This window comes from Erithacus rubecula (assembly GCF_903797595.1).
Source record: "Erithacus rubecula genome assembly, chromosome: 6".
Classification (NCBI taxonomy): Eukaryota; Metazoa; Chordata; class Aves; order Passeriformes; family Muscicapidae; genus Erithacus; species Erithacus rubecula.
The window spans coordinates 41,251,341-41,275,696 of record NC_136688.1 but is presented as its reverse complement, the minus strand read 5'-3'; the positions used below and the strand labels follow the sequence as shown (position 1 = coordinate 41,275,696).

The following is a 24,356-nucleotide window of genomic DNA, read 5'->3' as shown; positions in this document are numbered from 1 at the left end:
GACTTTCAGCTCCTCATCCTCAGGGATGACTGCTCAGAAGCCATTCAGTGTCAGCAGGCTCACAGCTGTATATCAAAATACCACCTCCTGCTTACCTGAGGCTGTCAGTGCAGATATACAGAATAAATCCACACTTCTCAAGAGGTAAGGCAGAGAGCACTGTTTAGATGTCCTGTCTATGCTCACAACAAGGTTGCCATAATGAGGAAGTTTCCCATCACATCACTTGGATGGAGAGAGATAAATCTTTAACATTAATTTGTCATTTCTCTCCAAAGTATCTGTCAACTTAGTAAGGGTTGTTTGTTTATTACATACTGAGAAGAGAATCTGCGTGTCAGTAGTTGTTCAGTAACTATGAGATTTGAGGAGCATCAAGATGTTCATTGGTTTAACAGCTAAATATACATGTACTAATTTAGAAAACAGTTATTAAGCAGATATGAAATTAGAACTAGTCTCTACCCATACACTTTTTCTTAGTTCAGGAAGACTTTTTAACCATAACTTTCTTTTTTTATTAACATTATTTCCTCACTTGAGTCACCCATTGTTCCTAGCATTCAAGTGATGTTGTGGGCAAAGAGTATGCAATACAAAGACTACACAATACAAACTTGTAGCAGTGGATGTGTGTGATTGTGTTCTAAACTCTAGGTGATGTTTAACAGGACTGAACTGCAAGTCTGGCAAATGAGTAGAACAGTATTTTTGATCTACATTGAGCATAAATGTTATGTAGTATATTCAGGTTGGGACTCTACATTCTGCATGCTCAGAAACAAAAGCCAGTCCTAGTGCACATCAATAGATCAATTTCAGGTTATTTTTATACTCCCCCTCCATGCAGAGCATTCCTGAGATGATGACTGCATTTGAGTGGGTGTCACAGATAGGGAATGCTTGATTAAGTATAATAAAACCACTTTAAAAAAAATCTGTGGTGCTGTAAAAACTCCACTGTGTTGCACAAAACATATTCAGGTCTTGTCAGCAGTGTCAGAAACATGAAATCTTGTTCTGAAAAGTCACAGCTTCTCCAGTGCTTGAGCAACAGGAAAGCATATGGCTGCCTGCAGTACAGATCTAAGGCAGGCAGCTGAGTAGTGCTGGAGGGTAACAGTGCCAAGCAGTAGCTAAGTTGCTCTGCATTTGTTATAAAATAACTGTGTTGCTGTGGATGTTGGAATTTGTATTTACAGAGCCCAGTACACTGATCTAGCATGTGTTTGGAGTAGTTGTGATCTTTGAGCAGATTGCCCTGCATGTTTCTAAGCAATACCTGTTTTCTGTAACCAGTGTCTGCATCAAAAGCACCCAGCTGGACTTCCCCCTCTTCCAACTCTTCTGAGAGGCAAGCCCGTGCCTCAGAGAGCAGCTGGACAACCAACTCAGAGGACACCAGCAGCCCAAGCATTGCTCCCTCCTACACAGATCTGCAGTCACTTCATACTGAGGACTTGACCAGTGGTAGAACATCTGCAGCAGATTCAGCTGGTAAGAAGGAAGCCTTCAAGCTTCCATCTCAATCTTTTTCATGCTACTTAAACTCACTGTTCAGAGCTGAGCCACAAGGAATGGACCCAAAGCAGAACAGTCTCAAGGATTAGGCAGACCAACATTTTGTTCTACTCTAATTAAAAAAAAAAATCACGCTTGGATTTTACACAGCACAGACATGTGCAACTCCTGAAGTTACAGCCAAATGTAGCTATGTACCTGTTGATAGACTTAGAGCAAAACTTTTTGATTTTCACATTCCACATGATCTTAAACTGGTCTAGGAACTAGTATGTCGTGGGAGAGACTGGATGCCTTTCCTAAATTTCCATGCAGAAATTTTCTCAACAGTGTATTCAGCTTGCTCCTCTCTGTTTCAGTGAATGCCAAGACACAGATCCAGTTTGCTGGAGGCATTCTTTGCATAGTGCTTTGCACTGTTCAGTTCCTGAACAGTAAATGCAGAGAGAGTGTAAGACATGACATAAGATGGTTCAGTAGCAGATTTTAACCATTTAAGGATCTTATATCTGACATTGTAGGGCTCTATTCAGATACAATCCTGATTGTGGAAAAATGTGCTACATGGCATTGGTAGCTCTTTGCTTCTCAGTTGTACTCTGAGTAATCTGAAGCAGGAGAAATAAAGCAGAGTGGTGCCAGTCATGTCATGGAGGATGGGAGCTCCTGAATGACAAAGCTGACTTTCACAGTGCATAAAAAAGCTGACTAGTCAGGACACAGAAAAATATACACAGCTCCAGGAGGAAGCACCTGTGCTATGTTGGAAGCTGTTCAAGCCAAGCTGAGGAAGGTCAGTAACTACCCAGTTTGGTGATGAAAATTTCTTCCCTAGTGTCCTGATAGCTCAGACCTGGGAGATATTTAATGTGTTTTCTCTCAGGTGGTGAATGTAAAAATATGTGGGAAATAAGATCTATTTTGTGAGAATGGGCTAAGCCTTGCTGAGGTCGTATGTCCCTTCCATAAGAAATGTGTGTGTGTCACCTGCAGAGAGTATTATTTGGTGGTTCAGTGAAGCAGGGTTAGGCTTCTAGGCAAGTTTATAAACAGCAGCATGGTAGGTGCTAGCTCAATACTTTAGACAAAGGATTTGTGGAGAAGTAGTAGTTACTTTGGATAAGTAGAGCTGTTTCTTTTTTCAAATAATGAAGTTGCCACAAATCTATAGGACCATTTTTATTTTGAAATACTCTGCTTCTCTGTGCCTCTGAGAACCACTTTTTGGTAGAAAGGTAGAATAGGCAAGCTGGAGTATGTGCTAGATACTGCTATTTTGTTGATTAGGTACAGGCTGCTGTCACTGGGGCTGTCTCCATCTGAGCAAAGGGAATGAGAGATGCCCAATCCATATATAATGTCACATCATATAGGCAAGTCAAAGACAAAAGGGCTGCTGTATATGCCTGTTACACATGTGAGATTATATCCTATATGTGGCCCAAAGTAAAGCTGATACTTCAGTAAAAGCTTTGTGTACAACTTTCTTACTTTATCTTTCTCAGTCAGTCACAAACTGACAATTTCATTAGCAAGATGAGTACAAAAACTCACTCCTGTCACCTAAACATTTTCATAAGTAAAAAAGGAGGTAATATAAGCAAGGCTGTGCTATTAGTTAAAGCATGAGATACATAAAACATAAGATACACTTACACTTCCAGTATCTTAGTGATACTGGAACTTGAAGTGTGAAATGCATGGGGTGTTGCTGTCACTAGGTGTAGAGTTTGCAAAAGGGCAGCATGAACAAAGTGCTGTTTGTCCTGTTCCTGGGATGCTTTACAGTCCACTTCCCCAGGTGGCTGCTGCATCAGGAAGGTTTGTGGAAGTGGGGAAGCTGAGGACCTAGTGGCCATGGAATTGTTGTGCAGTTCTGGTTGCTTTTCTGTTGTTCAGTCCACTGTCATCCCACCATAGCACTGCATAAGTGGACAAAAAATGTATGATCATTTCCTTCTCTCCATCCTCTCTGTTCCTCTCCAGAAATTCAGTTCTTTAAACCTGACTTGATTCAAGAATTTGATTTGCATTTCTCCCCTCAAAGGGCTGGCTGCCTCAGTCTGTAGTGAAGTTTGAAGGCTCCATCAAGACAAGGAAATGGCCTGTATTTTGCCATGAAGGCAAAGAGAAGATTCCTCATGCTCTGTGTGATGATGAAATCACCTTGACTGTTAGCTAGGATGTTGACTCCAAGGTCAAGCTTGCTGGAGGGGAAATAAAATAAGACTAATTTCACTGCTAAAAGCCCTATGAAAATAATAAATCAATGTTTGATCTACTTAGTGATGGTAAAGAACCAGGTCTGTAAAACAGTCTGGGTTTAATACTTTTCAGGTGAGAAAAACCTAGTGATGAGAATAGCATGAAAAATTCTACTCATGGTCAGATGCTAAGTAAAATAACTATTTTAGCTATGGTGAATTTTTATTGCTTGGACAGGATAAAAGGACACTCTGTTCCATAATTTCACCACTTGCCTTGAATTTATCATGCAAGCAAAATGCTTAAACATCAACTGTTTGTGGTAGCTCAGGGCACAGGGTTTTGTGTGGGAACAGATTAAATCCTGAGGTAGCTCTGACTGCAGACATACACAGAGACAAGTCCCAGCCATAAAAATGTGTTTGTTCATGTCCAGGGCTGGTAGGCTCTAAGCAGGTAAAATCGGCTGGGAATTAACTTTCTCACAACTGACACAAAATTTCAGTGTAAAACCTATAGGCTTGAGCTTATAAAATGCTTGTGTTTATGCAAGATATGGCCTAGGAAGATACCTGAGGAAGATGAGAGGGACTTGAATGATGCAACCTGAAAGTTTACCCTTGCTACAGGGGACTGCAGAAAACCTCCCAATTGATGGATTTGGGTTAAGCAGACTGATGTCCTGTAAAAGCAGAAGTGTTCACAGAGGTGAAGGTCTTGTTGCATGAGCAGAACTGTCAAAGTGCAGCCAGAAGATGCTGCACTTCATTGCCTGTGCTTGTTTGAACTCTGGCACCAAGAAGCCTTTTATATTATCCTCATCTTCGTCAGCACAAGGGACTCTAGCTGCAGCAGCTCGCCAGTAAATGTGGGCCAGGTGACAGCAGACTGTCCATTTAAGATGGGCATGTTTGTGTGGTTATAACACTTTGCAACAGCTGGGGTTCCACAGTATGTGTGAAGCTATTTGGTGCTGCTGGAGTGCCCCTTGCCCAGAGTTCTTACCATGCCTCGCCGTGTCGCTCAGCTTGGATCAATGAGCGTGAAAAGAAATGGGAACTTTTGGCCTTTGTGCTGTGCTCTGCAAGATAAGTAACACAGGACATCTCTGTTACTGATACAATACAAGTATTTGTTCCTTCTGTAGCAGATGCCTGTCTCAGCTTAGAAAGAGGCCAAATATCTGCGAGACAGAGGAGCAGGGGAGAGGCCTTGTAACTGTGGTTATGGATCTGTTCCGAGGTTTTGCCCAAATACCTCACAGCTCGATTTAGATTTCTGAATTTCACCATTCTTCTTTGAAATAATTTTATTTATATGAATTAAAATCATATTATATACAAAATATAAATAATTATGTATGGTCAGTATGTATATAATAGAGAAGATATATATATTTACATAGCTAATAAACTGTATTCTATTATAAACTTAATAGAATATATAATAGAAACTCTCTGTATTATATAATAAAGCTCTGTGTGTGTATGTCTATGTGTAGGCATAAGTTTCCTCATAGCAATTTTAGGTGCATCAATGCTAGTTGTGTTGTTTCTGTTGTGTTTTGTATCTTAGCAAAGCTGCAGCTATGCCATGTTTGATGCTAACAGTTCAATTTGCTGACCAGTTGTTCTCTTTGGCACTTTCTTGTATCTCTGGGGTTACTGGGATACTGAGGAAATTGCTATGTTATTATTTTCTGAGAACATCTGTGTGTTTGGAGATAGAAGGTTCCATGTGTGACCCCTAACTTCTCAAAATCCAGACAGTTCATAAATAGCACAGGGAATTAATTCTGAGAATGCTGTTATTTTCAAAGTAAAACACAAGGTTTAATGGGGTTCTGGTGCTTCTGTTCAAAAACTTGGAAATGGCAATTCTGACAAGCTCAGCTCCATCTATCTCTTGTAGATAATAGAGGGCAAATAATAACTTTTCAAACCTTTTCCTAATGCTTTTCTGCTGGAGTTCTGTTACATTCCTTCTGTAACTGTAGCCAGCTAGATACTGAATCCCAGTATGATGGTTGCAAGAATGGTGTTCTGTGAGTTCCAAACGAGCAGCTTTGAACAGATTATAGAGCTGTGCAATGTGGTTGCACTGAATGCCATGAGCAACCTGGAAGATTTGAAACTATTCCATGTTAATTACCATGGCAAGGGGGAAAATAATGTATGCTGGTGATTACCACCTTCCATCCAGAACTGCATTTCAGTTATGCTGTGTAACCAGCTTGTGCTGGTGTCCCAGTCCCAGACACATGAAAAACTTGCACATGAGAGCCTGCCAAAGCCAGCTGGAGAGGCTGCAGAGAGGAACATCCAACCCTTGCTTCAAGGAGGAGGGGACTCCAGAGTACAATGAACAAATAGCACCTCAAATATATTCTTAAACAGCTCCAGCCTGTAAGGGCTAGATTCAGCACCAGAAGCAGGTTGATTTTTATTTTTCATGTCAATACCAACTAGTAATTCAGGAGTTTTATATCCTAGCTGTCATCCCAGATTTTTCTCATGCATTTTTAGCTTCTTGAAGAGTAATGAATTAGTGGGACAGATCTGGGAAGCTAAGCCTAGATAATTCACAGCAGAAGAAGTGTTGTGATCCCAAGAAAGACCTGTGTACTGGGAATTAGCTCATGTTCAAGGCTTCTTGGCTGCAGTATCCCAATGAGCTCTCCTCTAGGGTTCAATCCTCATTCCTGTTCTGCAGTGGGGAAGTCTGCAGCTTGGTTGTGTGAGCTGGACCTAGGTGAAGTAGGAATAGCTTTTGCCATAAGGACTGACAGTCTTGCTCTTTGATGAAGGCTGCAGGTGAAAGCAGTGGACCAGAGTCACTGTCTCAGTCCCTCCTTGTGGCAGGAAGGAAGGCACAGAACATCTGCCAGGAGGAAGGGGGAAGTGTTAGAATGAGGAAGGAACAGGTACAACAGTAAACAGATGTTTTTTTCCTATCTATTCAGTAGAGAGAGTTACAAAATAATGTTGGTGTGCAGTCATCTGATTCATAGGCTTTGAAGCCAGAAAGGAGGACTGTGCTGTCATTGTTATTGTCCAGTCTGGCCTCCTGCATGTCTCAATGCCAAAAAACCTCACCTGGTCATTTCTGCACCAAGTGCTTCAGTGTGAGATTCCCAGCATAACTGCAGGCTGTGCAGTGAGAACAGCCCTAAGGAAAAGGATGTGAGGCTGTTGGTGGATGAAAAGCTCAACATGAGCTGGCAACATGGAAGAAATTCTTTACTGTGAGGATGGTGATGCACTGGAAGAGATTGGCCAGAGAAGTTGTGGATGCCCCATCCCTGGAAGTGTTCAGGGCCAGGCTGGATGGGGCTTGGAGCAAGCTGATCTAGTGGAAGATGGCCCTGCTCATGGTAGGGTGGTTGAAGCAAGATTATTTTTAAGGTTGCTTCCAACCCAAGCTGTTCTATAATGCTACCATGTCCTGAGCAAATATTTGCATAATATCTTTCTAATTTACATCAGCTGAAGCAAAGTAAGTTCCTGATCAGCCATTTCCATCCCTTCAAAACTTAATTTTTAAAAAGGACTGTCCTAGTGATAACACTTAAAGCAAGCTGAGGTGTCACTGAGCTCAGCTCTGCCAGCTCTTGTGGGGCTAAATGTAGTCTGCTGACTTCAAAAGATCCAATATCTGCCTCCACTATGCCCCAGAAAATAACACTGTTATTTTCTCTGTTACCTTGCCTTACAAAGAAGACTGGTTGATACTGCTACAAGACTATCAGATTCTTGCTTTTTCTTCAGGAACAATGAGAAATATCAGGGTGTAGGAGGACAGGATTTAACATTGTTCGTGTAGTAAGAAAGGAGTTAGAAGAAAGCTCAGAAGTGTCTGCTTCTACTTATGCCTGCTAGTCTTATTGTGCTTACCCCCATGAATTAACTAGGCCTTCCCTGCTCCTCCACATTCTAAGAAAAACAAGTCTAAGACAAGGAGGAGGCAAAGTGTGAGAGGAGAAAGTGATGGCATGAAAGAACTGAGTTTAATTTTCAGTATTGCTCAGAAATATTATAATTTAAAAATTTACATATATATCTAATTAATTTTTATATATTATATATAAAGAAATATAATAACTTTTCTGTTTAATTGAATATTTTCTTGTCTGCTTGCTAGCACAGAATCAGTTCTGATGTCATGCATGTCACTGGCCCTATGCTGCAAACAGCTAAATGAGCATCTTCTAGTTCAAGTGCTGAGTTTTCTTCTCATGGCTATTAGAAAGTGCAAGGTACAGTAACTGTGGCTTTGTAGCAGCATTATCTTTATTATAGAAGAGCTAAATGCCGAGCCTTCATTGTATTCTTGATGAAGTTCACTCTTTTCACACCTATTCATCAATGTTTTCACATAGTCAGATCAGCTGAAAGGACAGCAGAGAAGTCTGGGGCAAGTCACAGACCTTCTGATCTGCCTTTATATAGGCACTATCCCGAGAAAACAGATGTGAGTAGATGCTTTGCAGCTTGTCTCAGGCCAGTGAGGCAGACTAGGTGGTGCAAAGCCCTTTATTTGTGTTTGTAAGGCTGTGATTCCTCAGCCACAGTGTTTACATTGGCCCCAGTTGATCTCTAATGCAGAAAGCTGCATGCTGATATGATAAGCCTGAGGAGTTCAGCAGGAGATTTTGCAGCTGGACAGGACATTTCATTGTAAGGCTTAATTGGAGACAATGCTTAAGTGCAGCAGCTATCTGTGATTGCTGTGTTCACAAGGAACAGCTTGGTTTATTTGGCCTGATTCTGCAGGATGCAAAGTGCCTTCCAAGTTTAAAGCTTCTGGGAGAGAAGAACACCAAGATATCTCCCCACATCCAGCTCTTTCAAAGTGGAAAACCTCATTGGCACTATTCAGTGACATCATCTTGCCTGTTGCCTTCCATTCCTGGCAGCATGGTGCTGTCCTGCTGACAGGAGGCAGGAATGGCACTGTAGCCATAGAGTAGCTCTGGAGAAGCACTGTCCCAGCTTCGTGCTGCTCAGCACCACAGCCAGTGCCCTGCAGCACTGGCTGCACCCCAAGGAACACAATTCTGCAGCTCCTGAACCACAGCAGGACTCACCACAGGGAGAGGTCACCCACCTGAGAACTGGCATTTTCCACCCTTGATTCTACATGGCAGAGAAGCAAGCAAGGCTTCAGCAGCTGTATAAATTTAAAAGAGTTGTAAATCATTGTGCTCTTCATTAGAGATCCCAGTTCTGTGTGGAATTTCCTGTCTGATTATGAAGGGGCTGAATGGACCTGGCAGAGTAAAAGCCAGTGAAAAAGCTGGCACCAGCAGAGAGCAAGTAAGAATGAGAAATTTCACAATATCCAGATGCATGGATTTGCTTGTTTCTCTCTTGCTGTTATCATCTGAAACCTAAGAAAGGCTTGGGGGATCACTGGACTGCACATCACAGGAATTGGAAAACTGGTGAATGCTTATAGGGGATCAGTTATAGAGTCATCTCCTCAAAAAACAGTGTGGGATAAAATGGGAAACAGACAAAACAGGAATAGTGAACAGAATAATTTAAGTAAAATCTTCAGCTTCTATGTTGACAACTTATTTTCTTGTGCCCACTTAGATACTTGTAATAAATATCCATTTTTATCAGGACTTCTGCCTCTTTTTTTCTTTTATTCAGCCCCACTGTTAGGGGAAAAATGCAACACTTTCTGTTCTTTCAAGGCAGAAATGAGCGGAGTTGGATTACAGTACTCTAGAGAAATTGCTGGTTTGTGTCTTTACTTCAATATCTCTGGTTTTTACCTCATCTAGCCTTGATCAAATCATATAATACTAGAGCACAGATATTACATGAATCTTAATAATCATGTTCATCTGTTATTAGAAACAATTTGGTCTTAATTGTCCTCATGTTTGACAGAGGAAACCAAAATTCTCTGCTTTTATAAAATGGTATTTACATTATGACTGGTATTGCATTATGCTGGCTGAGGGTGATTCACATGTGTATTACATGAGAAGAAGAGGAGACTTCATGCTATTTCTTCATTCTGATCTTGGTTAGCAAGAATGAGAATTGTGATTCTGGGTTTTGTCACATGGATGCCAGTCCAATTTACTTGTCAGTACCCTTGTGGTACTGCAGTATATTTCATGGATGCTGATTTGAACTAATCACTTAGGACTTAATTTTTTAAAACTATTAAGAGTGCTTAGTACTTTCTTTGAAGTCCAGATCTGGGTTTTGCACCTAAAACTGTTTCCAAGATTCTCATGTCCCAGCTATTCTTGTTACAGTTGAACAAAATTTTCAAACAGCTTCAGCTCAGTATGCTCCTCTCCAATTCCAGCCATTTAATTTAGTGTCTAAAACATTAGAGGTCCTGCCAACATATGTGCTGTAACTCTCTGTTTTCAAGCCCATTACAGACTTTATAGAAATTATTCCATTTAAGTGAAGAATTTAGTCAACAATTTATTGAAGCTTCTATATTTTAACATGTAGACATTTCAGAGAGCTTTAAATATGATTCATTTAAGATCATAGAAATGAAATCTTTTTCCCAGGACCCTGATGTGAATCTACTCATGACCATTTCCTATCCATGGGTTCCTGTGCCAATATTGTCTTTCAAATAGCTTTTTGCCCTCTCCAGTGTAAGCATTTTAATATATTTATGCAGGGTAATTATCTCTCTCTTTGTGTTCATTTGCTAAACTGAATGAGACAAGCTTTTTACTATTCTGGTTCTCCATTCTCCTTCTCATCCTAGAAAGCTTTTCTCAGCTCATGTTGTTCTTTGAATTAACTTTCTGTGTGTGTGGTGACCAAAACTGTGCAAGACTGAGGTCTCACCACAGCCTGATATCAAGATATTAGTTTTCCCATCTTCAGGAATTGCCTCCTTGATTCATCCCAGGATCTTATTTCTGTTTGTGCCAGTGCATCAGGCAAGTACCCTTGCAGTATATTCAAACTGATTGTCTATATGTGCTTGCTGTGTCCTGCCTCTGTTACACGTGCATTTGTATGCTTGGTGGTAGGCATGAGTCTTCAGGAGGGACTGGGCAGGAAAAGGAGCACATGGTGCCCAGGCAGGGCAGACAACTGGAGGGTGTTAGTGCATTTGTCACGGCAGCCACAGCACAGCAGCCTCAGGCTTCCTGTGCCCCAGGGCTGCACAGAGTGCCTCCAGCACGGGCAGCTGGCAACACAAGTGGGACACGAGGCTGGCCCAGGGCCATTCACTGCACCTCCACTGCAGCAGCTTCACCAGCCAGCCAGAATTAGGATCTGGGTGGGAAAGTTTACATAAAAGAAGTAAGGGGGGCTTTCCTGAGGGCTTTGCTTTCATGAACCCAGCACTCCTCCTCCCCCAGACTGATTTGTTTGCTCAGGCTTGGTTGCCTCCAGCAACACATTATTAGTGTGAACTATGGCGTATCCTGGGAGACCTGCAGGATTCCCCACAAATCTTTTGAGTTTTTCATCTCCAAGGAGGAAGAGACACAAAGGCATTTCACTCTGTTGACGCAGTTGCATGTGCATTGTTCCCCTTGTTTGAGTGTTGGTGTGTCTCTTCAGCACATGCTGTCATTGCACTGCACAGTCCTCATCTTGCTTCTTCGTCTCAGTGAGTAGATTATGCTTTTCTTGCCAAACTGCACTGCTTTAAAGGCTGTATTTCAAAACATGCTTAGCTGAAGAGGTTTCAACAGATCCGTGTACTTATTGCTGCACACACAGATCTGTCCTTGCTGATGGTAGATCTCAGCCTTTGAGGGTAAATCTGGCCTTAAGATAAATACAGATTGTATTACACATGAGCAGTTTTCCTTGATTTAGCGTGGCTGCAAAGACAGTGAAGACACAGTGACATGGTTTAACAACCATATGCCAAGACCATACATCTCTGCTAAAATCAATGCCACTGCAAATTCCTTAGGTATAACCAGTGTTACAAGAACTTCCCCATGATGTGATCAAACTCTGCAGGTATGCTTTTGATCTCTGCTTGGTTTGAAATTACTGGACTCAGCTTTAGCTCCTTTGGCTGTTCTGTGTCACAGGCTTGCAGGGACCAGCCTGTGTGTCACAGCACAGTTCAAACATCATGAAGAGCACTTGATTTCCTGATTAGTCACGTATGTGTCCAGAGATGGACAGCATCAGATGAACTGATCTCCCACAAAGGTCAAGGCAGCTTAGCTAAGAGAGGTCAGTGCTCCAGTAGATAAGACATCAACAACAGATGGCATCTCAATAACAGAGCAGTCAGAGGCAATGGACATGAGGGTTTTCATAACAGTGATGCTGTTGGTAATGGGAGGCTATTGAGAGGGCAAGGGAATTACAGAAAAGCAGAGGAAGTGTTTTAAGTGTGATCTACATTCACCAGGTGATTAATTTGCCAAGGGACTCATGTTATACAGTGGTCACTGAGGCTTCAGCCCCCTGCCAAGCTAATCCAGGTCTGCCAGAGGGTGGGGGACTGCTGGGGCAAAAGGGTGCTCTGCTGAGATTGACAGTCCAGCTGCATCCACAGAACAAAACCAGCTTGTCTCGCATGTCTGAACAACCCAAACCTGAACTAATGGAGCAAACAGGTGTGAAAGGAGAAGAGTTTTGCCAGAGCCAGTAGCTCCTTGTCTCCTGGATAAAAGGAAAAGGTCAGTAGAAATCAACCCATCCCTCATCAGATGGCAGGGAGAAGAGTCACTGTTCAGTGAGCAAAGACACTTGAGAATAACCTGATAATTCCTGGATCATTCTCAAGTTAAACAGCAACAGACCAGGACCCAGGAGGCTTCTCCTGCTAGACCTGGAAATCCAGCTTATGTGCCTCTTGATATCTTTCTCCAGGGAAGAAGTAAGAAGGAAGAAAACACAAGGGTGGATGACTAGGCTATTGGAATTATTTCTTAGTGAACAACTTTAATCCTCATGCTCTAGCCCATCTCCTGCTTCACAAGGTCTTAAGGTGGCTCTCGAGCCTCCCAGCTGCCATTGCACTAAGAAATGCTCTTTAATCCACACAGTCCTTTTTCCCTTTCTTCACTATGGGATTTTCTCTCTCCCTGCCCATTTTTCTGTTCTAGATGCTGCTCTACTTTAATTTCTTTCCAATTTAAGATAACTAAAATATTTAAAAGCTTGTTTCTAGTAGGTGACCTGCTGCATCCTGCATTCCCTTCCAGCAGGGAAGGGAAAATTAGTAAAGGGACTGTCATTCTCCTTTACTTGGCAGAAGGCCCTTCTGCATGCAAAAAAATTTCTTCATAATCTGCTTCAAAACATAAATTTCGTTTGTTAACTGGATAATTGAAGTAGGAGTGTTGCAAAATAGTGAGGTAATGGTAAGCTTTGAGAAAATACATGCCAATTCTAGCAGTAACTAATGCCTTACTGGAATGCTCTGCAGTATCATTTAAATTTCATCAATTCAAGTGACAATAATTTCTTACAGGAATCTGAAGCTGCGATATTTCCCTACACATTCTCTATTTTGTACGGTGCTGTAGGAGTTGGACTCTTACACCTGGATTTCTACCGTTGCATTAAAAAAGCATATTGTCTTTAAAACTCAATTTTATGGATAAAAATTTTGTGGATATTTTAATTTTACTAACTTCATTAAATCATTCCCTCGCCCCTCAAAAAAAAAAAAAAAAAAAAATTCTGTACTTAAACATAGTGTTTGAGTATAGAAGTCTTCACTTAAATTAGCATAAACTAGGAAAACGCCACTCAAGTTGATGAACAAGTCTTGGAGGCAAATGGTCTCTATGCTTAACATCATAACCACCTGGAGCCCCCATGCAATAGTCTAGAGAGACATATAATACAGCCAAATTACTAGAGTCACACTGAGCCTGTCATCTACCTGAAATGAAAGTGTAAAATATGTTCTTGTGCCATTTTTAATCTAATTAACTAGTAATCATCAGGAGGTAAATACTCCTCACTATCTTTCCTGTAAAGTTTTAGAACTTAAAGCTCCCTATATATTTCTTTGGGTTTTTTGTTTCAAAAGCCTTCAATCCCAGTTCTTTTTGGCAAGTGTAGTATTTTTTTTTATTTTTTCATATAAGTGGAGCTGGCTTTGCAGTGTGTTTAATAAAGTCAGTTTCCACTTTGACTATGTGCAAACAAAAGGGAAGATGCTTAAATAGAAGAAAACACTATGGTAAATATACAGTAATAGTCTCAGAATTGTATGCTGCATCTGCCAGTACTGTTTACTTGAAAGCAATTTTCAAGTCAACACTTGCACAAAACAGTGAGCAAATGGTAAAAATGGTGAAAATGCAACTTCTGTTAAAAAATAATTGGTAGACTCACTAAGGCAATGAACCATGGCCATGGCATGTTTTGTGCTATCATCTGTGATGAATGGCAGGACTGTTGAGCACTAGAAGGATAAAGTAACTTTTAATTCCTGTGATGAGGTAAGATGGTGGGAACAGTGAAGATCCTCCAACATAATTTTCAACTCTGTGTTTACTCCTGCAGAAATTTGAATACAAAGGCTGCCTTTATCAACTGCATGAGTTTTTTTTCCCTTCAGCTTCTCATACTTTATAATTTGGCTATGAATTTTAAAGAATGGAGCAGAGATTAGAAATTAGCACCCTTTGTGTCCTATTGAAAGCATATCAACCCTTCCTCCTTAGACACTGCAAAATTCCTTGCTAATAAGGCTGACTGAACAAGTCTTCATTAAACTGCATGTTGCTGGGCTGGAGAATTTGTCTCCATCAGCCATTCAGACCATGACCTGGACAAATCAACCGTGATGCCTCAGATGTGAAAAGCCTTTGTTTGGCTTCTCACATTCTAAGCACAATTAGTAGCTCTGCAACTCATCCCTTTGGCCAAGGTAGAGTCATGCTGTCCCTTGCTGTAACTACTGGTCTTGAGGTAAGTCACTCTGAGCATTCCTCAAGTGATTCAGTAGAATGTGATTTTAACCATGTAATTCCCAGTCTCATGGAAATGAGTGGCAGGTGGAAATAGAGCTGGTTACACCCAGGTAACATAGTCATTTTGTACTGCCAACATTTGTGTTGGCAACCTAATAGGAAATGTAATTGGAGAAAATTTCCACTAAATTGGGGTAAAGACACTAACTTATGCAATATGTCTGTCATTAAGGTGACTGAGGCTTCTCTCAGCTTCCAAACACCATGGTCCAGATGTTTACCACCTCTTCTTTCAACCAGGAGTAAGTTACAGTAGATGTGACTTTTGTGTAACGTGGCAGAATACACGAGTCTTTCATTAAAAATCGCATTCTAAGTGAAGGTAAAGTTATAAATTATATAAAGGGAACAGCTTTTTGTAATAGTCATTAAAGGCCTAGGAGCTGTTTCACAAATATGTAACTCCTTAAGCATGTCAGAGTTTGCTTTGCTCTAGAAGAATGAAAGGCCAGAATTTTAAGTTGTGTTTCCTCTTCATAAATCCTTAGGATCATGCATTTACTTTGGCACTGGTTTTGCTGCTTCTTCAGATCATGTCTCTGTTTTCTTCAGTGTTACTGCACTGGAAAGATGGTATGCCTTCTATTCATTATGGTCAGGAGTTAAGATTTCAGGTTTTTTTACCTCAGGCACTGGTTGAAGCTTTTATGCCTGAAAGTCCCAAGGCAGTGGAAGCATGCAGGTGAGCCAGGATACTATCTCTTTCTGTCTGTCTATGCATATAATTATCTGTATTTCTGTGTATCTGTGGGGGTGTGCATGTATGCATACTCTTATTTGTAAATTCTTGCAAGTTTCAGACAAAAATCTCAGTTGTGTTTTTTTTGTTGGAAGGGATGGATGAACATCAGACCAACCCAACCAAGTGGCTCTTCAATCAGACAGGTCTTAACAGTGCCCTGTGTTGCCCCCTGGCTTCCTTACCCACCCCATCCCTCTCTCTACACAGATCCTGGTCTCCCCAGCCACAGCACAGATTGCTTCACAGCAGCAGGAGAAATGCTTTCTGCCAGTGGGAATCCAACCAGGTTGTGAGCATTCTCAGACCCTTCTGAGCTTGTCTTTGGGGCACAGAGCTTCTGCCTACAGCTCAGAGGCCAAGAAGGGCTTGGTCACTTGTGATAGGAGGTTCATCTGAAAGGATCTATTTCAAATGGATTTAAATGGCAGGCGTGGTTAGGACACCCTTAGGGTTGAAGGAGGCATCTCTCAAGAGTTCTCAGCGTGAGAACTGGACAGCTGGATAGTGGTCTGTGACTTGTGAACTTCTCTACACATTTTTCTTCTCACAGACCTTAAACACTTATTGGCAAAATGCTGCTTCAGGCATGTGGATTTTTGCAACAAGCAGAAACTCGTCAGACTGTGTCTTGTAGATTTCCCAGGTATCTGTGGGTTTGGCTATTCATATTTTCAGTCACGAGAAGTTGTGACTAGTGCCTGGATTATACCATGTATTGTATATCTGAGGAGTATCTGGCTTTCAGTTAATCTTTTCTCCTAATGTATTTTGATGACTCTCCTCATCTACGTGGTGTTTTTTTTACTTTGATTATATGCTGGCCTAAACCTTGTCCTGCTAGGATGATACTACAGAAACTCATTCTGGACTACTGAGCTTTAATTTTGCCATCTTTTCCTCCCAAGAAAGGGATCCTGGAATAGAAACTGTTCAGAATTCAGTGGTTGCAACATAAATGATAAACACAAGCCAAATGCTGCTGACTGAGAATTGTGTTCAGCCTGGGCTTGGTTCCCTCTCTCTTTCTCAACTGCTGCAGGATGAATACAGCCCAGCAGTGACAAGATACTGATCAAGTCCTTATCTGTTACCTATGCTTCAATTGCCTCAGGAAACAGAGTTGAAACAGACTTTCACACAGCTTTCATATTTTATAGGTATGAATAGGAATAAATGAAATATGAATGTGAGGTGTGATGAAAATTACACCTTCTCAGGTGTAGCTGGGTGAATTTAGAGATCCCTCAGTGATTTGCTGTGCAATGAGATCCATTAGGCAGCCAAACAGGCTCCAGCAGTAAAAACTATTGGTTAGCTATCTACAACACTATCTGCCAGAAAGGTGTCAAACATCCAAAGAACAATCTTAGAAGTGCTGAACTGGACACAAAATATTTATCAGCTGGTTTTAGTTTTTCTTTAGGGGTTGTGGGAAAGGTGTTGTGTCCACACTGGATTTGACTGAGCTTCTGTCAAGGTCCAAGGTGGGGCTTTGACAGACTGGACCCAAACTGGCAATAGCAGGGTGGCTAGGATCCTTCTCTAGGGTGAGAGACGTGAAGTTCAGGTTGAGCCCCTGTGTAAAGAAAAACAGAGTTGAACTTAGGTTTTCCATAGCCAAGCAGAGGCTGAGTTACCAGCTTAACAGGCATTTTGGAATGAATTTATCTTTTATATTTTTCACAAAGACTGTTGACAGTTTTTGAGACATTCTTCTTAGAGATAATAACAGCTCTATAGTGCATGTATTTTTTGGAAAGCAGGTTTTATTTATTTCCCCACAAATCTGATTCTGTCCCTAATTTGAGTTAATTAATGTGCACATTTTAAAAGGTTTTTTTGTATTAGACAAAAGGTCAAGGGTCTGCCACCTTATGAGGAAAAAACCTGTTTCCTGAGAAACAAGCTTGCTTCAGTATGTCTATGACATCCCAGCACCCCATGCAGTGCTCTGTCGTGGTGGCCAGATTAATTATGGACCCTAATTGGGAACAAGAAACAAAAGAGGGAGTCTAGGGAAAGATGACTTCATCTCCCTGCTCATCTTACATTGCTGCTCCACACAAAAAGATTGAGGAAACAGGCAGAACACCAAACAAAACTTTCTATATAGAGTTTTCCCTTGGCTGAGGAGAGAAAGGATAAAATGAAAAAAATGAACACTGTTCACCTGGAAAGCCACAAGAGCAGGTCTGAGTTTTCATCTTTTCCAGCCAGCATGTTTGTTTAAGCCCACACCTTTAAAAGTTTTAGTTCAAGAAGTTTGTCCTTGGGCTAATTTCTCCATCTCATTGTGTTTTAGCCTCAACTTGCTTTAAGCCTGGGAATTTTAAGCCTCTGTGAGAGAAGCTTTTTTTCAGCACTGACAGAGAATGCCTTGTCTGCTACATGAAGTTGTTACAACAAGGTGTGGGAGGGAAATGAGGCATGACAATGTTGCATAAGGGACAGCTTCACGGTTGGCACACCTGGGGGGATTACAAAACAAATGTTCTAGTTCTTCCATTAATTATTTAATTTCAGATGAGTAGTATAGGCTCAGCTTGGCAGAGGCCTAGACAGATAGATTGACACAAGTAAGGACAGCATCTGGCCCTCCTTAATTCACTAGTGGTTTTGGGATTTTTTCTGAGGAAAGGCATCTAACCATTGATTCTGACTCCTTGCCTATCAACACGTACATAACCCTCCAGCAAGGCAGTGTCTCTCCTGCAGGCTGGCAGGCACCAGCTTTGGAGCATGCTGTTGGGCACCTTTCCCACAGAAAAGACCCACACAGTTGTCCCTGCAGTCCCTTATTACATTCATTCCATCACCTACCCTCACCTCCTTTCATCATTTAGTTGACAATCACCATTGTATCAACACTCACAATCAGACCTAAGCCTTTCATTTTTTGGTTCCACATGCTGCCACACTCCACCACTCAAACCATAAAGCCATTTACCTTCTGCGGGTAATTTTGTGTACTTAAAATTATTGCTATACTGATATAATTTAATGGCTAAATGATGAAGCAATAACTTTTCTGTATGCCAGGTACTTTTTGGCATTACTTCCCAATTATCCAGACAACCTTGCCTTCAAACAGTCTTTCTGTTTTCCTCAGTGTCTCAAAATATCACACTTGGTTTTTTTTTTCTGTAGTAATCAATAAGGGGAAATGAGAAAAACCTGAATAACCCAAGAAATGTCACAGAGAAGCAGAAGGATGCTAGCTTTTTATCAGGCACTGACAGATTGTTCCTCTGGTTTTCAGTCTCACACCTGAACTGCTTGGGGTAGAGCTAAGGGCAAGGAAAAAAAAATACAGGCTAAAACAGGACATTTGGGAATACCTAGAAGTGTATTAGGCAGGTGGAGCACTCTGTGTTGGTGGACCTGGTTGTTTTGTAGGTAGGTTGACTCATCTTCTCCTTCCTTTTATGGCAAGAACTGGAAAGAGCTTCCTGGATCATTAAGTCTAATTCCTGCTATCAGAAATGGATATATCCTGTTATTGATGTCATAAATTTGTCTTGATTGGTGTTTTGAAACAGGTGGCTTATTCCTTTAATTTTCCCTCTGTAAGACTGCACTGGAATATCATATCCTTCCAATGATCAAAAACCATCCTTGAATTCTGTCCTTTAGTTTGAGAGAGACTCATGTCTATGATTGAAAAACATAGGAAAATATTTCCAAGAAGATTAGAAATGACTGGCTGACTGAATTCTTTAAAATGTGATATGTGCTTTGCATTTAAAAGTTATCTCTATATTCACCCAGCCTGGAGTAAATCCAAAACCGTGCACCTGGGAGGACAAAAGGAAATCCCAGTCCTAAAGCCAGCTGGTGACGGAAGAGTTAAAGGGACACAGTAGTTCAGCCTGCTGCATTTCTGCAAGGTGATGAGCTGAAATGTTTGGCAGTTTGGTTTAGTTTGGAAAAAAAAAAAAAAAGGCAGCTTTTTTACTGGAGGAAGAAAACCCAGAACTCCGGGAGTTTTGCTCGGCGGAGTTTAACGTGCAGTTCCGCTGCCGTTTCGCCGGCCGCTCCCTGCCTGTCCGTCCGTCCGTCTCCCACCTCCCGCGTTTCTGGGTGTGCCAGTCCTGCCCCCAACCTGCGCATTCCCCACCTCCCCGCCCTGCCCAGCGGGCGGAGAGCAGCCGGGCCGGGCCGGGCCGGGCCGGGCCGGGCGGGCGGAGCGCCGGCCGCCGGCAGCGCTGCCGCTCGGGACAGCCCGCAGGCTCGGCCGCCCCACCGCGCCTTAGGAGCAGGAGCCGCGCACCAAGTTCTTTAAGCAGCAAGGTAATGCAGCGGCGGGCTCGGTGCGCGCCTGGGCAGGCGGAGGGATGGCTGATCATACAGAGAAAGGAGATGGGGAGAAACAACTCCAGCCCATGAAGTACAAGGGAACCTCCAGCACGATGCTTTTGGCTTGGGAAAGTTTTATTTACAGGCAGAGTTTGGTGCTCTGAGCGCTACTGGATGAGGCAGGGAGATGACGTCTCGTCCCCTGAAAACAAGTGATTAAAGAGAGAATTGTACATTTTATATTTGCAACTACATTTAATTTCCTCCTGTGCCTTATTCGCTGCTCCCACTGGTGTGGTACGATCGCACCGTGCTGTAGAGCCGAGGAGGATGTGGGGGAGGAGGGTGGCTTGCTTTGTGAACTTCCGTGGGACGCTATTTCTCTCTGATCAGACGGAGGAAAACTTGGCTGCTTCTATGTAGCAGAAGATAAAATGAAACATACGAAAAGAGCTGTACTAATTTTCTCCAAATACTGCTGAAACTATGATGGAAATCTATGTCTGTATCCGCTGAGATGTTCAAGAAAGGGAAGGTTTGGAAGCAGGTTTTGCTGTGAGATTAACAACTCTGAGCTGTTCTGTATAGAATTTCAGTGGGTGAGTGAGCAATTCAGATTCGTCAAGGCTGCATTGTTAGGGGATTTCAGCGCCTCGGTATTTGTTGAAAGCACAAGCAGTGTATTGCCCTCATGTATGCAGAAATAAGCAGCTGGATTTACACAAAAGTGTACATCAGGCACCAAATTTTGAAGTGCAAAAAAGAAAATTTCAGCTAAGTTGTGCTCTATAAGAAAGGATAATCTCATGAAAAACATTTTATTTCCTTTGTTGTTTTCAATACCATTTAGTACTGCAGTATCATGTGTAGGAGCATGTATGTCTGAGTACTTAGCAGGTTGTGTGAGGACATCCTCACAGATATGTTTATATTTGGCCTTCTGAATATTGGTCTGGCTTTCTTTGTAATTTGATTTTTTCATTTTTACAGCCAGTTCCAAGATGCTCAATTTGACATCAGCTCTCCACATCTAATTTAGTTTTATTAATATTTTTCTGTGAGGGAGCAGCACTAAAATTTATTCAGCTGTTTTGAAATTCATCACACAACTGGGGAGTGAGATGGAGGTGCTTAAATAACCATTGCTATATTTTTTTCCCATGCAGATTAAAAGGTCAAAAAGCTTTAAAGTGATCATGTAGCTGAGCTTCTGCATATCACAAACCATAGCACATCCCTGACTTAGGTCCTGTGGGAACTAGAATAATCTCACTTGCCTAAAGCACTCCTGTGACTTCACTGAAAAGAGGTTTTTTTTGTAAATCAGTTCAGTGGTTAATTGTCTCTGCATGGTTTTTAATCTCAGATTCTCCATGTTGCCTACCAACTACCACGTATCACTTATTTGATCACAGCAATTTTTCTTTTATAATTTTCTGTGTAGGTGCTTACAGACTGATTGTTCCTGAATCTCCCGTAGAGCTGATTAAATAGGTTGAGCTTTTGTCTTTTTGTGTGTGGTAGAGTTTTTATTCCTTTATATTGTTGTGAATCTTTTCTGAACAGTTCTCAGTTTTGCTGTGTTCCTGAATTCTAGATAAAACCAGGTTCCACCAGGAATCAGACCATATTACATACACAAGTGAAATTATTTCCCATTCCCTTCATGTTTTTCTCTTCCTAAGTCCTATTGTATTGGTTCTTTTAGTCTCAAGATCACATCAGGTGTGATAATCATCCAAGTCTTCTCCAGAACCACTACTTCCAAAGGTGCCATCCATCCCATAATGTTGCCTGCTTCTCTCTGACTCTCCTTACTTAAGGGAAATCCATGCACACTATCCCTAAGTACGTATGACTGAACATGCCATTTATGGTAAAACACCTTTACAGTCAACAGTAAATGAGGTGTACAAAATTATTTCCATCTAAAAGTGTCTCCTACTGGCTCAGTGTAGCAAAAAGGCTCCCTTTTGCCACTTCAGCAAAATTGCTGCTCTCAGGATATAGGAGTTCTGCTTTACATATCTTTTATCTGCTGCATCGTGCAAGTGCAGACATCTGAGGAATATATTCACTCAGTAGTGCAATCTGCTTGGCATCTGGCCATCCATGGGCAGACAGGGCAATATCCCCTTTCCAGGTGGTCCCTTGTTAGGAAATGAATGAAGTAATGTAAATGAAAAGAACCAACCTGAACTTTCTCCTTCCCAAATTTAAGCTGAACTCCAGAGCTCCACCAAAGCTGGAAGCTGTTCAGTTGAGCTTATTGTCTGTTTGCAGCTGCCTCAGCATGTACAGGTTCCAGCTGGGACCAACAGAGAATCACTGAAATGCTGTCAGGAATGCTGATCCAGGAGACTCTGTCCTGACCTGAAGTTCATATACTCTCTTGAGAGCTCCTATTCTCAAGAGATTTTCAGGTTGCATTGCAGTTCAAAAAGACAATGAAGAAACAGTCAGACTTTGGTGTACTTACATAAAACTTACAGTTTACAAACTGCTGGAGTGGACAGCTGCTGCAGGCAGGATCCTTGTTCTTTCAACCAAATCAAAAGTAAAGCTGGTCCTGGCTGCAAAGGGAATTGCTTAGTCTGCTTGATGTTGTTTCCTCAGTTTCTGTACCCAAGCATTACAAAGACTAAGAAGGGAAATAAGGTAACAATAGATCTTTTTTTTCTTTTTTGTCTTCCATCAAGGATCATTGAGGAAAAGGTCTTGCCTATCACAAAAGCAACCAGAACTTTTCAGTTTGGACAGTGAGACTCAGGTGTGAATTTTAAAAATTTGCATACTGTAGAGCTGCATGTACATACATGTACATACTCGATGCTGAGAGCCAAAAGTTGGGGAAAGCATATAGGATTTCAGTAGCTGCCTCCTGTTAAACTCTACCTTGTGTTTACAGAGGATTATGCTACCAATGCTATCTGTATTTATTCTTTGTGTCAGGAAGGTGTTGCCACTTCCATTGAATGACTTTCTGGTAGTTCGTGCTATAGCCTGCTGTGCTGGAGAAAAAGTATGTAGAATCAGTTCTTGCCTTATGTTAAAATTGCAAACCATCCACTCAACATCCTTGATCAGCCAGAGCTTCCTGTGAAATGACTATAGCCAGTGACTTGCCGTGTTTTTCCAACTGTTTCTGGTGTATCCTGAAGGATGCCAGTTCCAGGCACGCAATGCTTTTAACGTGTTTGGTGCGTGTTATTTTGATCTAGTTCAAATTCTGTAATTAGCGCCCAGGCTTGTCCGTACAAGCCGGTCCGTGGAGGAAGGAGCCTGGAGCGAAGTTCGGTATGCAGGGAGCGCGGCGCAGCCCCGGCTCTGCCCTGCCCGGACACAGCCCGGAGCTCCATGCCCGGGCACCAGCCCCGGGTCCCGGCACAGCCCCGGTCCCTGCACAGCCCCGAGTCCTGGCACAGCCCCGGCTCCCTGCACAGCCCCGGTCCCTGCACAGCCCCGGCTCCCTGCACAGCCCGGTCCCGGCACAGCCCCGGCTCCCTGCACAGCCCCGGCTCCCTGCACAGAACCGGGCTCCCTGCACAGCCCCGGCTCCCTGCACAGCCCCGGGTCCCTGCACAGCCCCGGGTCCCTGCACAGCCCCGGTCCCTGCACAGCCCCGGCTCCCTGCACAGCCCCGGCTCCCTGCACAGCCCCGGGTCCCTGCACCCAGCCCCGGGCTCCCTGCACCCAGCCCCGGGCTCCCTGCACAGCCCCGAGTCCTGGCACAGCCCCGGCTCCCTGCACAGCCCCGGTCCCGGCACAGCCCTGGGTCCCGGCACAGCCCCGGTCCCGGCACAGCCCTGCCCTCCGCGGGCCGCTCGCACACCCAGCCCGGGCTCCGGCGGGCAGGGCAGCCCGCTCACCCCGCTGCCATGGCAACTGGCCGGGAATGCCTCTGGCTCAGCCATCCCGCTCTCCCATCCGAAGCGCCTGCTCTGCAGACAGCTCCATTGTCTGCCGGACAGTTGTCTTTCCATCGGCTTCCAGCGAAATAGCCTCTTCCCGAAGACAAAAGGCTCGGCACAAAGAGACTGAACAGAGCTGAAAGTTTAAAAAACGGGGGGCGGGGGGGGAAATCCCCTTAATTTATGTTTTGATTATAGGGGAGAGAGGAGAAAAATAATTCTGGCTTTTCCTAAGTGATAGCTGGTGAAGAAGGAGAGGGGTCATAACTAAGTTTTGTTGGGATTTGGTAATTGCTTCCTGATGCATCCTGAAAGTATTCACAAGGAGACTGGCTCACCCACAGGACTGTGGCATGGTTTTTATCCCTGCACAGTCAGATTGCTGCCAATTGACAACTGTTCAGATCATGTAATGAGAGATCTGGGTTTCAATTTGCTTTATGGGTGAACCAGTTTTCATATCCAATATCATCAGAGTTGGCCCCAAGAAACAGTTTTGTTTAGATCCAGCTCAGGGAACTCAAGTATGGATTTGCCAAGTGTCAATAGATACCTTGTTTTCTAGAGTTACCCCCTTATGTTGTGGTGTGGTGATGATGGAGAAATTTAGGGGGGAGGATACTGCTGAGTTAGTAAATACAGGATTTAATCTTGCAAGCTGTCAGCATTTCTAGAGCATTAAAATTCTGGTTCAAATAAACACACTCCCAGTACATTC

General features: G+C 42.7%; 1 protein-coding gene across 1 annotated transcript in view; it reads left to right on the top strand.

The window, feature by feature from the left end:
- Window positions 1-24,356, top strand: part of LOC306803551 (stonin-2-like) — a 92,403-nt gene that overhangs the window by 5,704 nt on the left and 62,343 nt on the right. The window contains exon 3 of the mRNA XM_079309099.1: window positions 1,300-1,497. Coding sequence (XP_079165225.1) covers window positions 1,300-1,497 — 198 coding nt within the window. The remainder of the gene's footprint in view (window positions 1-1,299; window positions 1,498-24,356) is intronic.